Source organism: Pristiophorus japonicus, chromosome 15 (genome assembly GCF_044704955.1).
Source record: "Pristiophorus japonicus isolate sPriJap1 chromosome 15, sPriJap1.hap1, whole genome shotgun sequence".
In the NCBI taxonomy this organism is placed as follows: domain Eukaryota; kingdom Metazoa; phylum Chordata; class Chondrichthyes; family Pristiophoridae; genus Pristiophorus; species Pristiophorus japonicus.
The window spans coordinates 65,277,019-65,291,351 of record NC_091991.1 but is presented as its reverse complement, the minus strand read 5'-3'; the positions used below and the strand labels follow the sequence as shown (position 1 = coordinate 65,291,351).

The following is a 14,333-nucleotide window of genomic DNA, read 5'->3' as shown; positions in this document are numbered from 1 at the left end:
GCTATGTCCTTTAGGACTCTGCCAGCTTGGTCAGTAGTGGTGCTACCGAGCCAATCTTTCCTTGCCCATGTTTGACTGATGCCATGAGACTTCATGGGTTCTGGAGTCAATGTTGAGGACTCCCAGGGCCACTCCCTCCCGACTGTATACCACTGTGCCGCCACCTCGGGTGGGTCTGTCCTGCTGGTGAGACAGGACATACCCAGAGATGGTGATGGAGGAGTTTGGGACATTAGCTGAAAGGTATGATTCTGTGAGTATGACTCTGGCAGACAGTTGCTTGACTAGTCTGTGGGACAGCTCTCCCAATTTTGGCATAAAGCCCCAGATGTTACTGTGGAGAACTTTGCAGGGCCGACTGGGCTGGGTTTGCCTTTGACGTGTCCGGTGCTTACGTCGATGCCAGGTCATCCATCCAGTTTTATTCTTAGTATTTCTTTTGTGGTGGTTTGGTACAGCGGAGTGGCAGTTAAGAGTCAACCACATAGCTGTGGGTCTGGAGTCACATGTAGGCCAGACTATGTAAGGACGGCAGATTTCCTTCCCTGAAGGACATTAATGAACCAGATGGGTTTTAACGATAATCTGATAGTTTCATGGTCGCCATTGCTGATGCTAGCATTTTATTCCAGATCTATTTAAGTAACTGAATTTAAATTCCCTAGCTGGTGGGATTTGAACTCATGTCTCTGGATCATTCGTCCAGGCCTCTGGATTACTAGTCTAGAAACATAACCACTATGCTACTGTACCCGTACACTGTCTTTCTTCTCTTTATTTCTCAATCCTTAAATCTCATTGGTTAAGGAGATGCACTGTTTGTCCCATTGGTCACCAAGGTCCCAGATTCCCTGTTGACCTCACTGCTCCGTAATCGGCTCGCACTTCCAGCAATTTTTGGGCCAAAAATGAAAAAGCCTAAACATGCAATTGTAAGTCTAACTAATGGGGCACACCACGAGATGCCACGCTGCAAAATCTGGCCCATTATCACTGCGCAAAAACCAGGGCAAAGTTGAGAAGAGCCTCAGCCTGCAGGTGTACCATCCAATCGTGTCGTATTCACTCGCTCCAACACTTTGCTTCAATCACCATAGCAAGGCAATTGAAGTCTGTCCAAATTGGTCTCTGTGGAATAAATTGTTTCAGGGTTCATGGAGATTGGTCTAACATGCCCGAGATGTGGCAATCTTAGGGCCAGACTTCTCCTAAAGGCCCTCCACGCCCGATTGCCCGCTGAGAAGAACCGCTAACATTCGTCGAGAATTTCCATTTTAATGTTTAAAGTAAATAAAACTAATCGCCCGGCGAGAAAATGGGTGTTGCATATTCATTGTCAGCAGTTTTCTCGGCGGGTAAGTGGAAAATTAGCAACATGGGCGGTCGTTACCGGAATGGAGGGTAAGTACTAAAGTTTAGTCCGATGCTGCGGTTGGGCCTAGGGGGGGGAAAACTTTTTTTTTAAATTTTCACTAAAAAAAAACATACAAAGCATTCCCAAGACAGTTTTAAACCTAATCGCCATTTTAAAATTTAAAAAAATGAAGAACCTTTAACTTGGCTTTCTTTGCAGGGTCTCCCCTTACCGCCCTGTTTAAGCAGCTTTTACAGGGCGGGTCTCTCGGCGATCTGGACGTCGGCAGTTTTGGCCAAGCGTACGCCCTGGTAGTTGTTCTTGGCGTTGCACGTGGGTGGATTGGTCCCGGCGGCCGACTTCAGATGTGGGCGATGCCAAGGAAAAAATTGAAGTGGAAACTCTCGCCGGGCGGAAAAACAGCTGGACCGCCAAGAAAATCGCCAACAATGAAGCCGAAAGTCTGGCCCCAGGTCTTTTATTCAAAAAAGCATCGCATTCAAAAACCAGTGACAGTCCAATCTCTTTCAGTGCATTCAATAGCTGCAGTCAGTTTATTCCTCGACCAATCACGGTAGATCCTTCCAGACACTCTGATAATTTGCTCTTGCTGTTATCTCTGAAGCAGCCATTAGTCTCCTAGAAACAGTGCAAGCCTGCAGTGTGGTTGTGCAGTTCCCCATATTCATAATAACAAGCATTTCCTGTTATACTGGCCTTTCTTTGCCAAGAATAATTTCTGCACTTTTTAAAAAAAAGCCGCAATGAACATTCAATATGATTTAATCTTAATTTTTTTAAAACATCTTTGACTTGGGTGTGGCAGAGTTCAAAGAACATCAATTGTCACTGAAGTCAATGGAAAGGAAAATCATGCTGTGTGTTTAACGAGTGGCCAGTCTGTTACTGCCAGTTTCCCACACCCACCAAAGTTAAAAATGATCCCCGTTATCTGGTGACATGGGGTAATTTTCCATGTGTTTGTCAATACCTGGGTTTACCTCACCACCACTACTCTCAATTCCACAACCACTACTGTGTTTCAGGCACACTATTTGACATCAGTGGATGAACCAGAACTTTCTCCAGTTGCACATTTATCATTTGGAAAACCAAAGCCATCTTCTGTGTTCTAGCCAAAATCTCAAATTCTTTACTCCCCACTCCAACTCCCTCCACAGCTGCTTACTCAGGATAAACCAAACCATACGCAACCTTGGCAACCTGTTCAAACCCGAGCTGAAATTCAAACTCCACAGTCTGTCACCAAGACAGCATACTTCCACCTGCCTTTGCTCCTATCTAATCCCCTCCACCACTGAAATCCTTATTTACGCTTTTGATACCTTGACTCAAGTTCTCGAAAGCTCTCTTTGCCAGCCTCCCACAGTCCTCTCTCTATACAACCCAACTTGCCCAAAACTCTGCCACCTGCATCCTGTCCCGCTCACCCATCATTCCTATGAAACTCATTGCCTCCCTATCTCTCAATATACTCATTTAAAATGCTTGTTCTTGTTTAAAAATTCCTTCATAGCCTCACCCATTATACCTCTGCACCCAATTGTTGGGAAGGTATATGATATCAATTTGTTTAAAAGTGCACAATGTCATAACCTGTCAAAAGCTTTGAAGATTTCTAATCCAATGATGGATGATTCACCAGAGTGTTCAAGAGCAGAATTCCAGCGGTTTATAACATAGGCGATAAGATCATCAGAGGAATGGCCTGTTAAAACCACGCTAGCCAGAACTTGCAACCTTATGTTTAATTTGAGAGTTAACTGTGATTAACTAATGTTAATTAGAATAAGATCAGTTACTTCACTGGTACAGATCATAGGCATAACTAGGTGTTCAGTGTACGTACGTACTTGCATACACTTTTTGACTACTTGGGTGTTGAAAATTAACTCCTGCTCTCCCTTTTGCCTCCCAGTACTACTGTCCACTCTGGCCCCCTGTTACTCTGGGAATGAAATGCTGCTGTGGGCAGGAATTCTTGAGGTGTCAAGATTACCAGTATGAACTGAATGGCGGGGGGGGAAGGAGGTGCCGGGGGGACTGAAAAGTATCACCATAAACTAAGAGGAGGGAGGGAGATGAAAGGTGGCAGTAGAAACTGGGAGGAGGAAGGCAGTGCTGGCATAAAGAGAAAGGACAGGTCAAGCTGCCCCCATGAACTGGGGATAGATGGTTAGCTGCACTGACTACAACAGGAGCTCCAAAGAATTATTACTAAATGAGCGCATCTTCTCGTTTCCTTTGTTGTGCATATTTTGTGAACAACGGAGTGGCATATAACCTCTCAGCTAGTGCACTCCTACAGGACAATGCAGAAAGCCTAAGACACTTCTGATGAGGAGCAGTGTTTTAAGAGTCACTGAATAGCCAGATTTTGCAACTCCCAACAAAATGGCTGCTGGCCCGGCTTCCTACACATATATTCCATGCCCTGGGATAATACTGAAATGAAGAGGAGGGCAGCCTCACACATGCCACAGGCGAGTGCAACCTGGATTTGGCAATTCTTGTGAAAATGGATCTATGTTGACAAACAAGATGGGACATTTTGCAGTTTTGTGCTAGAATGTTCTACAAGAAGCAGATATGAAACAGTGATCAAAAGAACCCATCAGTGAAGAAGTACTATGTAAAAGGCAGGACTGGTCAGGGCTGGGAACTAAATATACCAGGTTATAATGTCTAAAGGAAAGATAGGGAAATGGCAGAGAGGGAGGAGTAGCCTTAGTGATTAGGGATTATGATGAAAGGATAGAATGAGCGATACGCATGCAGTGGAGATTTTATGGGTAGTATTAAGAAATAGGAAAGGCTTAAAGACTCTAGTGGGCCCTGGTAGCAGCTGTGAAGTGCTAGATTGTATAAATACAGAGATTAGACAAGCGTATAGTAAAGGCAGAGTAGTGTTAATGAGGGATTTTAACTTTCACATAGATTGGGATAAACAGACTAGCACCTGTCAGAAAGGTAGTGAATTTTTTAAGTGTGTCCGAGATAGTTTTTCACAACATGTCCTAGAAGCAAGAAGGGGGCAGGCCATATTAGATTTAGTCATGAGTAATAAGCCAGATTTAGTTAACCGAGATGAGGAGAAACTTCTTCACCCAGAGAGTGGTGAACCTGTGGAATTCTCTACCACAGAAAGTTGTTGAGGCCAATTCACTAAATATATTCAAAAAGGAGTTAGATGAAGTCCTTACTACTAGGGGGATCAAGGGGTATGGCGAGAAAGCAGGAATGGGGTACTGAAGTTGCATGTTCAGCCATGAACTCATTGAATGGTGGTGCAGGCTAGAAGGGCTGAATGGCCTACTCCTGCACCTATTTTCTATGTTTCTATGTTTCAATGTAATATTTATCCAATAGTGATCATAACATGATCGAGTTCAATGCAGCGTTTGTAAGGGAGAAATGCGAAACAGCTACGAAGATTCTAGATTTGGGTAAGGCTGACTCAATGGGATGAGCCCGAGACTATCCACAGTAAGCTGGACAAATCTGATAATGGGTAAAATGACAGAAGATCAGAGGGAGATGTTCAAAAAAGAATTTAAGGTGATACAAAACCAATTTATACCCTGAGGGCCAAGAGCTCTACTTGCCAAAGAAAACAGTCATGGACAACTAAAGAGGTAAGGGACAACATAAAACTCAAGGAAAAAGCATACAAAGTTGCAAAAAATAGCACAGATCCTAGTGAATGGGAAAGATACAAAGAACAGCAAAGGGTCATAAAACAGATAGTAAGAGCTACAAAAAGGGAGTATGAAAAGAAACTTGCAAGGGATATCAAAATGAACACACAGAATTTTTATAATTACATTAGGAAAAGAGGGTAGTCAGAAGTAATGTTGGCCCCTTAAAAACTGAAAGCGGTGATATTGTCAATGATAAGGAAATGGCGGGCATATTGAATAATTATTTTGCATCAGTATTTATAGTAGAGCAAGAGGATAGCATGCCAGACATCCCAAGGAAATTAATATTAAATCAGGTATAGGGACTCAACAAAATGAACATAAGTAAAATAACAGTAATGAAGAAAATAATGGCACTGAAGAGTGACAAATCCCCAGGACTAGATGGTTTCCATCCCAGGGTTTTAAAGGAAGTAGGTGAGCACATTGCAGATGCCCCAACTATAATCTTCCAAAGTTCTCTCGATTCATGAACCGTTCCTTTAGATTGGCAAATTGTGTATGTCACACCACTATTTAAGAATGGTGAGAGAGGTATACCAGGGAATTATAGACCAGTTAGCCTAACATCTGTTTTGGGGAAATAGCTACAGTCTATAATTAGGGATAGGGTGACTGAACGTCTCAAAAATTTTAAGTCGATCAGAGAGAGCCAGCATGGATTTGTGAAAGGGTAGGTCATGCCTGACCAACTTGATTGAATTTTTTGAGGAGGTGACTAAAGTAGTGGATTAGTGGATGGGGGAATGTCTATTTATTTATCTCGACTTCCAGAAGGCATTTGATAAAGTCCCACGTAAGAGACTGTTAACTAACGTAGAATTGAGGGCAAATTGTTCACCTGGTTAGGAAATTGGCTGAGCGGCAGGAGACAGTAGCGATAATGGGCAGGCACTCTAATTGGCAGGAAGTGACTAGTGGTGTCCCACAGGGATCTGTGTTGGAGCCTCAACTATTCACAGTATTTATTAATGACTTAGATGATGGCATAGAAAGTCATATATCCAAATTTGCCGATGGCACAAAGATAGGCGGCAGTGTAGATGAAAACATAAAATTACAAAGGAATATCAACAGATTAAAGTGAAAGTTAAAACTGCGGCAAATGGATTTCAATGTAGGTAAATGTGAGGTAATCCACTTTGGACCTAAAGAGGATAGAAAAGGATATTTTCTAAATGGTGACAAGCTAAAAACAGTAGAGGTCCAAAGAGACTTGGGGGTCCAGGTACATAAATCATTAAAATGTTATGAACAGGTAGAGAAAATAATTTAAAAAGCTAATGGAATGCTGGCCTTTATATCTAGAGGACTAGAATGCAAGGGGTAGAAGTTATGCTGCAGCTATCCAAAACTCTGGTTAGACCACACCTGGAGTACTGTGAGCAGTTCTGGGTACCACACCTTGGGAAGAATATATTGGCTTTGAAGGGAGTGCAGCGTAGGTTTACCAGAATGATACCAGGACTTCAAGGGTTAAGTTACAAGGAGAGATTACACAAATTAGGATTGCATTCTCTAGAATTTAGGTGATTAAGGGTCAGGCAGAGTCGGCATGGATTTATGAAGGGGAAGTCATGTTTGACACATTTGCTGGAATTCTTTGAGGATGTAACAAACAGGTGGATAAAGGGGAACCATTGGATGTGGTGTATCTGGACTTCCAGAAGGCATTTGACAAGGTGCCACACAAAAGGTTACTGCACAAGATAAAAGTTCACTGGGTTGGGGGTAATATATATCAGCATGGATAGAGGATTGGCTAACTAACAGAGAACAGAGAGTAGGGATAAATGGTTCATTCTCTGGTTGGCAACCAGTAAGTAGTGGGGTGCCACAGGGATTAGTGCTGGGACCCCAACTATTTACAATCTATATTAACGACTTGGAAGAAGGGACAGAGTGTACTGTAGCCAAGTTTGCTGATGATACAATGCTGGGAGGAAAAACAATATGTGAGGAGGACACACAAAATCTGCAAAAAGACAGACAGGCTAAGTGAGTGGGCAAAAATTTGGCAGATGGAGTATAATGTTGGAAAGTGTGAGGTCATGCACTTTGGCAGGAAATATCAAAGAGCAAGTTATTATTTAAATGGAGAAAGATTGCAAAGTGGGACCTTGTGCATGAAACACAAAAGGATAGTATGCAGGTACAGCAAGTGATCAGGAAGGCCAATGGTCTCAATATTGCAAAGGGGATGGAGTATAAAAGCAGGAAAATCTTGCTACAGCTATAAAAGGTATTGGTGAGGCCACACCTGGAATACTGTGTGCAGTTTTGATTTCCATATTTACGAAAGGATATATTTGTTTTGGAGGCAGTTCAGAGAATGTTCATTAGGTTGATTCTGGGGATGAGGGGTTTGACTTATGATGAAAGATTGAGTAGGTTGGGCCTCTACTCATTGGAATTCAGAAGAATGAGAGGTGATCTTATCGCAACGTATCAGATTATGAGGGGGCTTGACAAGGTGGATGCAGAGAGGATGTTTCCACTGATGGGGGAAACTAGAACAAGAGGGCAAGATCTTAGAATAAGGGGCCGCCCATTTAAAACTGAGGTAAGGAGAAATTTCTTCTCAGATGGTTGTAAATCTGTGGAATTCGCTGCCTCAGAGAACTGTGGAAGTTGGGACATTGAATAAATTTAAGACAGAAATAGACAGTTTCTTAAACGATAAGGGGTTATAGGGAGCTGACAAGAAGGTGGAGCTGAGTCCATGATCAGTTCAGCCATGATCTAATTGAATGGTGGAGCAGGCTCAAGGGGCCGTATGGCCTACTCTTGCTCCTATTTCTTATGTTCTTATGATCTGATTGAAGTTTTCAAGCTATAAGGGGAACAGATAGGGTAGATAGAGAGAAACTATTTCCACTGGTTGGGAATTCTCAGACTAAGGGGCATAGTGTAAAAATTAGAGCCAGATATTTCATGAGTCAAATTAAGAAACTCTTCTATACACAAAGCGTGGTAGTAGTTTGGAACACACTTCCGCAAACAGCAATTGATGCTAGATCAGTTGTTAATTTTAAATCAGAGGTTGATAGCTTTTTGTTAACCAAAGGTATTAAGGGATGTGGGCCAAAGATGGGTATATGGAGTTAGATCGCAGATCAGCCATGATCTCATTGAATGGCGGGACAGGCTCAAGGGGATCGATGGTCTACTCCTGTTCCTATGTTCCTCTGATGGCAGCTGTTTGTGGATAAGTGTGAGGATAACTTAAGGGAGCGTAGAAGATTGAACACAGGAGAATTTACATTCCTGCAGTCTTGCATCTTTGGGATTCATTTGGAGCAATTGAATGCAATGGATTGGTGACCCAGTTGTCAGTTCTGTTGTCCTTTCCTCATGTCAAACATATTTTCTCAGAGACAGCCTTTTTTAAATTAAGATCTGCTACCTTGTTCAATAGGTTAGAATGTAATGTTACCAGTAATTCAGCATTAAGGTAAGTCTAATCTGATTGCTGTGCCACAAGCTGTAAACTAAGATTCCATTGCCTACCTCCTTTTCCTATTCTAGAAGGTTAATTTTAATGTGTCCTCAATGCTCTGGTGAGATGAGAAGTACTAGGCCCTCTGACTCTGGAGCATTCAGAGGTTGCCATGAGAGAGATGAGGGGGCACCTGATAATCCATTGCAATAACTCCTCTCTCTAATGTTAGGCAAGTCTTCAGCGCAAACCATCATTTTGTGCTGATCATGATCCACACAGCCAATAAATCATAGAATCTTTCAGGGAAAAATACATCCCAAACATAATTATCAAAGAAAGAGAAGTCCAGAAACTCCAACATAAAAAGGCACAAGCATGCCCATCAATTTAACTACTTCTGTTTCATTAACAATCTGTCCAGTGCATGTACTTAAAACCCTGCATACTCGAGAACCAAACCTCTTACTCCTACATGGTACTTCCTGAGTGTCACATTGTGAAGTGGATCAGTGAGATGTTACATCTAACCTTTAAGGTTCCAATTGTAACAGTTGTCTCAGTGAAGCTGAAGTCCTTGAAGCCAATGCTTCTGGCTCCATCTTTTTTTTAAAATTCATTCTCAGGTTGCAGGTATTGCTAGAAAGGCCAGCATTTGTTGGCCATCCCTAGTTGCATGTCGGAAGGTGGTAGTGAGCTGCCGCTTTGAACCACTGCAGTCCATGTGATGTACTCCCACAGTTCTCTTGGGTAGGGAGTTGCAGGATTTTGACCCAGCGACGATGAAGGAATATGTCCAAGTCAGGAAGGTATGCAACTTGGAAGTGATGGTGTTCTCACATGCCTGCTGCCATTGTCCTTCTAATTGTTGGACAGATGTTATTTAAATGCAAGTTCTTTATATGTTTGTGAATTTAAAAAATAATAATTACCTAGCTCAGTAAAAGTAGGCTGTTTCATCTTTTTCAGACCTGTGCAGACAGATTCTGTACTCCCATGTTCTTCTAGTGTGACAGTGTGTTAGTATTTAACAGCAAACTCCTTTGCAATGAGCTTTATTTGTTATCTAACAAACACTCCTCAACAAGGAACCCACAGCACAAAATGAGTTTGTCATGGTGCCAGGAAACATTGAACTGCCTTGGAGGATTCAGTGGAGTCATAAATAGAGTAATGCATACTATTCTTATATCTTCACCATGGAGACCTCAGACGAAATAGCTTTTGATGCACCATAACATTTTAGTACCTTTCCTTTCCCCTGTGAATCTTCCTAAAGAATTCTTTATTGTCCAGGGATTCAATTAATGTCTGAATTTCTGGAATTTTCCATGTATTTACCATCTCATAGAGATTTCTTTTTATGTCTTTGAAAATGTGTCCACTCATTTGTGCTTGACTCAGGCAGACTTCAGTGAAATGAGCTCCATGGGGATTTGACACAATCCCAATTGGAACTGAGGGCAACCAGCTGAAGAGCTGGGAACCCAATTTATAGCTGTCACACATGATAACTACACAAACTAGTATATGCTATCCTGTTCAAATCAGAGATGCGTTGAAGTACAGAAATTGTCCTGTGAGAAAACCAACAAACCTATGGTAAAATTCAAACTATAATTAAATATTTTAAAATTTCAGTGAAGAATGGCCATTTCTATAGCACCAGAAGTGTGAAGCTGCTTGTTCTGCAGTATAAAGGTCAGTGTTTGCGGATCAGAGAAAAGAGGATCTAGCTCTTCTGCTGGTTTAGTGAGTAAATACACCATACTGACCAGAAAGGTCCCAGGTTCATTCCAGATCTGAGCTGAGTTTGCAGATCTCAGCTAGGGCAATGGTAGGGATGCTATGATCAACCCAGTGCTGCTCCATCTGGTTACTAACCATTGACTTCTGTTATTAAGTTCACATGTGTGGACAATGGGTAAGGACAGGAATTGGACATGGTGCTGAAGCCCTGAGTTGGATAGCCTGTCTAGATTCGCACATGACAAATGACCACTTTGGCACAGTCTGTGTCCCAGCAGGAAGGGAGAACATTTGAAAGCTTAAAAAATGATAATACAGAAGTTGTAACATAGATTTAGATAAATTACTATCTAGGAATACATCTCAAGGACAAAAGGTTATTCCCTAGGAATACATTTTCCTTCCTTCAATTTTTAACTCACATTATCGGATGGGAAATTTCTTCATTGTAACAGAAAATAGATTGAATTTTGAACCTAGTTTATAAATTCAGGTTAATGGTCTGAATAAGATAACAATCATTCCTACTTCTCTTCTTTCAAGTGGCACCAACTTTAGGGAAAAGTGTTTTACAAACCTTATCTGCATTTATTAATAGATATAAGGCAATAGTATAAGCTGGATTAAATCATGTTATTGTGTTACTTTGTGTGACAAAAATGATTCCTGGTTCTCCAGGATGTCTCGCCATCACCAAAGCAAACACAGGGCTCATCAACACACACTCCCTCAGGCAGATAGTAGCCCATTACATTGAATGAAGCATCTCATCTTGATCTTTCTTTTTTTCTTCGAAGAGTAATGAAATGTTGGAGCTGCAGCGAGTGCGGATGAAAGACGAGATCAGAGAGTACAAGTTCCGTGAGACACGGCTCCTGCAGGATTACACTGAGCTAGAAGAGGAGAACATCACACTGCAAAAGCTCGTCTCGACCCTCAAGCAAAATCAGGTATGTGTGTGTGGATGATGAAGGATTCATTAGATGCTGCCGACAACCTGAGTAAGAAAAATCCAAGCACATACTAATTATCAGAATTAAAAAGGAGCTGCACTTCCGTTTCTCCTGTGAATTTTTGGGAATGTATTTTGCATTGGGTAGTCAAGTATTTTCCACAGTTCATTGGTGTTATTTTAAATGAACTTTTAGCCTGCTTGCTGTAAATTGTTACGTATTGCGGAGTCAGCAGGTCAGAGGTGCACAGGACTTACAAAGACACTGCCTGGACCCCAGTGGATATAAAATCTGTGAACTATTGAACTGGAGGTACACTTTTATAAAGGAGTTGTAAAGGAGTGCAATTTGTTAATCCTTAAAGTACTATTCACAGCATTTGTTCTGTGCATTCAACAGGATAAGGGTTTAAAAAAATAAGAATAATCTAAACTTCAGCAAAAATTATAAACAGAAAATACGGATTTTTAGCAGCTGGTATATGCACTTAGTATCTTCGAGGTAGAGAGCACTATACAGCTTCAGCATTAAACAATTTATTTGCCAATAGGGTTCCGATTCTGCAGACAGGACATGGAAAGGATTGAGGCTGATTTCTTTCAGCCGCTTCCCATTCATTGAGTACGTATGTTTCCAATTTTTTCTTCCAATACATAGGACCTTGTGGTTGAATAGACAGCAACTTTCTGGGGCAAGATTAGGGGGAGTATTGCTCTTCTCTGAAGCTTGACGCGTGGTTCCTGACACTGCCCAAACTGGGGGAATATCTGAGAAAAGGGTTTAATTCCTAAGCACAGATATGCACCCATCTTTTGATAATCATTCCTTGCCTTTTTTTGCTTTAAAGATGTTAGATCATGCTTATGGTAGCCTCCACAACCCCAATAAGTTACTTAGGGATATTTTATGTATAAATGAAGACAACTAAAGTGGCAATATTTCACCACTACATGTCTATATTCTATATAAATAAAATCTATCCAGGAGCCAAAAGAAGCTTACTTGTGAAAAGTGAAGCTTTCCATTTTATTCACACCCCACCTAAAACATGACAGGGTAGATGCAGAGAGGATGTTTCCCCTCGTGGGCGAATCTAGACCTAGGGGACATAGTTTCATCATAAGGGGTCGCCCATTTAAGATGGAGATGAGGAGGAATTTCTTCTGAGGGTCATGAATCTTTGGAATTCTCAACCCCAGAGGCTGAGTCATTGAATATATTTAAGGTGGAGATTTTTGAACGATAAGGGAGTCGAGGGTTATGGGGAGGGGGCAGGAACGTGGAGTTGAGGCCAAGATCAGATCAGCCATGATCTTATTGAATGATGGAGCAGTCTCGAGGGGCCAAATGGCCTACACCTCCTATTTCTTATGTTCTTATGTAAAAGAAAAATCTCCCCTAACAAAGCAAACCTTTCCACAATTGCTGGGGGTGGGGGAATTAAAAACACTGGAATCATCACTATCCACTATAGTGCAGAGGGCTCCCTGGTGGCTAATGGAAATTGTCACATCTTCAGGATGCCCAGATGTTGGCAGTGTACTTATGATGCAGCAGTATCCTCGGGACCGGAATGAAGGACAAGTTCAATGCAAATAAAAAGGAACCACTATGCAGCTTTATACAGCAAGAAAATGAGAGGGAATTCAAATAACAAAAGAAACTGCAATGAAGCAGATTCTACCTTGCAAAAGTTATGCTGGATAATAGGAGTGCTCGTGTTTGAAAAACAAAAACAGGTGATCATAAAGCACTTTAGTGTTAAATACTGCAGATTAACACATGAAGGTCAGACCAAGGTTAGGTTTCATAAATATTACTCAAACATTGCCTTCCATGAGATTATTAATCTAATCCTTACTCTGCTGGATGAACAGAAACATTGCACAGTTGATGCACTAAATGGTGTGACATGGACATTAAGGGTTAATATTTTCAAACAGTGCGGTGCCGAGAATGGTTTCTGCTAGAAATCGATATCCTTTTGATTGTTTGGCACCAATAGGGTTAAAATGTCTGAGTGGAAACTAACTGGACGCCCAATCAATTTAGAAAGTGGTTAAAATAGTTTGGTCCAGAATTCTACCTCAACAGTGGCAGAGGGAGTACAAACCGACACGGTCTGGTTTACCCTCCCCTTCTCCCATATATCCTGCTACCTGATCACTGAGCTGGTATTGGTTCATGGTTTATCCCACCCTCCACCTCCAGGCCAGAGGACGAGGCCTGGCTGCAGGCAGTCTGCAAGGGAAGAAAAATGGGAGAAAAACAGAATTATTTTTTTAAACAAAATAAAATCAGAGAAAATAAGCAGGATCAAAAAGGAAGACTTTTCTGTAGAAATGAGTTTTGGAACTTCCTAGAACTCTTGCTCCCATTCCCACTTTTACAGTAATCATGATGACTGTTTGCTGACTGATTTTTGATGCATGAATGGGGAATGGGCCATAAACAAATGAGCGTGGTCCATTAAGTAGTGTTAGAGTGGATGTTAGTTGCAATACAGCCCTGTAAGGTGGGGCAGTGGCAGTGCCATTAGAGGGGGGTAATGGGATCCAGAATCAGCCTTGCATACAGTTAACGCAACAACGAACAAGTTGTTGCAAATGTCAATATCTTTTCCACTTAAGCTGCGTATACATTGGGGTGACCCAAGGTATTGATGGTGGTACCTGGAAGTTCAGGTCTTGTACATCAGGATGTAAACAGAATTATAGAGCTTGTGGGATTAGTTAAAACCAAAGTCCCATTAAATCAAAAACAGCAGCATTCCATATTTTGTGTTTTGAATCCACACTTTTGAGACAAAGAATTTTTGAGTAGTGTTTTTGTTCCATGCATGCTGCATTCTAAAGCTGCTGTCTTAAAATTAATGAATGTGGGATTTGTGGACTTAAAATGCTGACTTTTAATTTTCCAGTCCCTCTTCCTGGCTCTTGTAATTTAGCCTCTACTTGCATGTGAACAGATTAAGTGATGCCCACCCAGATTAAGTGAGGTGCTGCAGCGTTTAGGTGATTCTCAGCAGAATAAACAGCATGGTTGCCCAATTATCATTTCCGTTGTTGGGCTGTTCTTCACAACTGTCAGTGGGGTTGCCAACTCTGGTTGGACTG

At 41.6% G+C, this 14,333-nt stretch overlaps 1 protein-coding gene across 2 annotated transcripts in view; it reads left to right on the top strand.

Annotated features, from left to right (window-relative positions):
- Positions 1-14,333, top strand: part of bicd1a (bicaudal D homolog 1a) — a 366,450-nt gene that overhangs the window by 238,369 nt on the left and 113,748 nt on the right. For both annotated transcript variants that reach the window (XM_070901670.1, XM_070901669.1), the window contains exon 3: positions 11,062-11,214. In XM_070901670.1, coding sequence (XP_070757771.1) covers positions 11,062-11,214 — 153 coding nt within the window. The remainder of the gene's footprint in view (positions 1-11,061; positions 11,215-14,333) is intronic.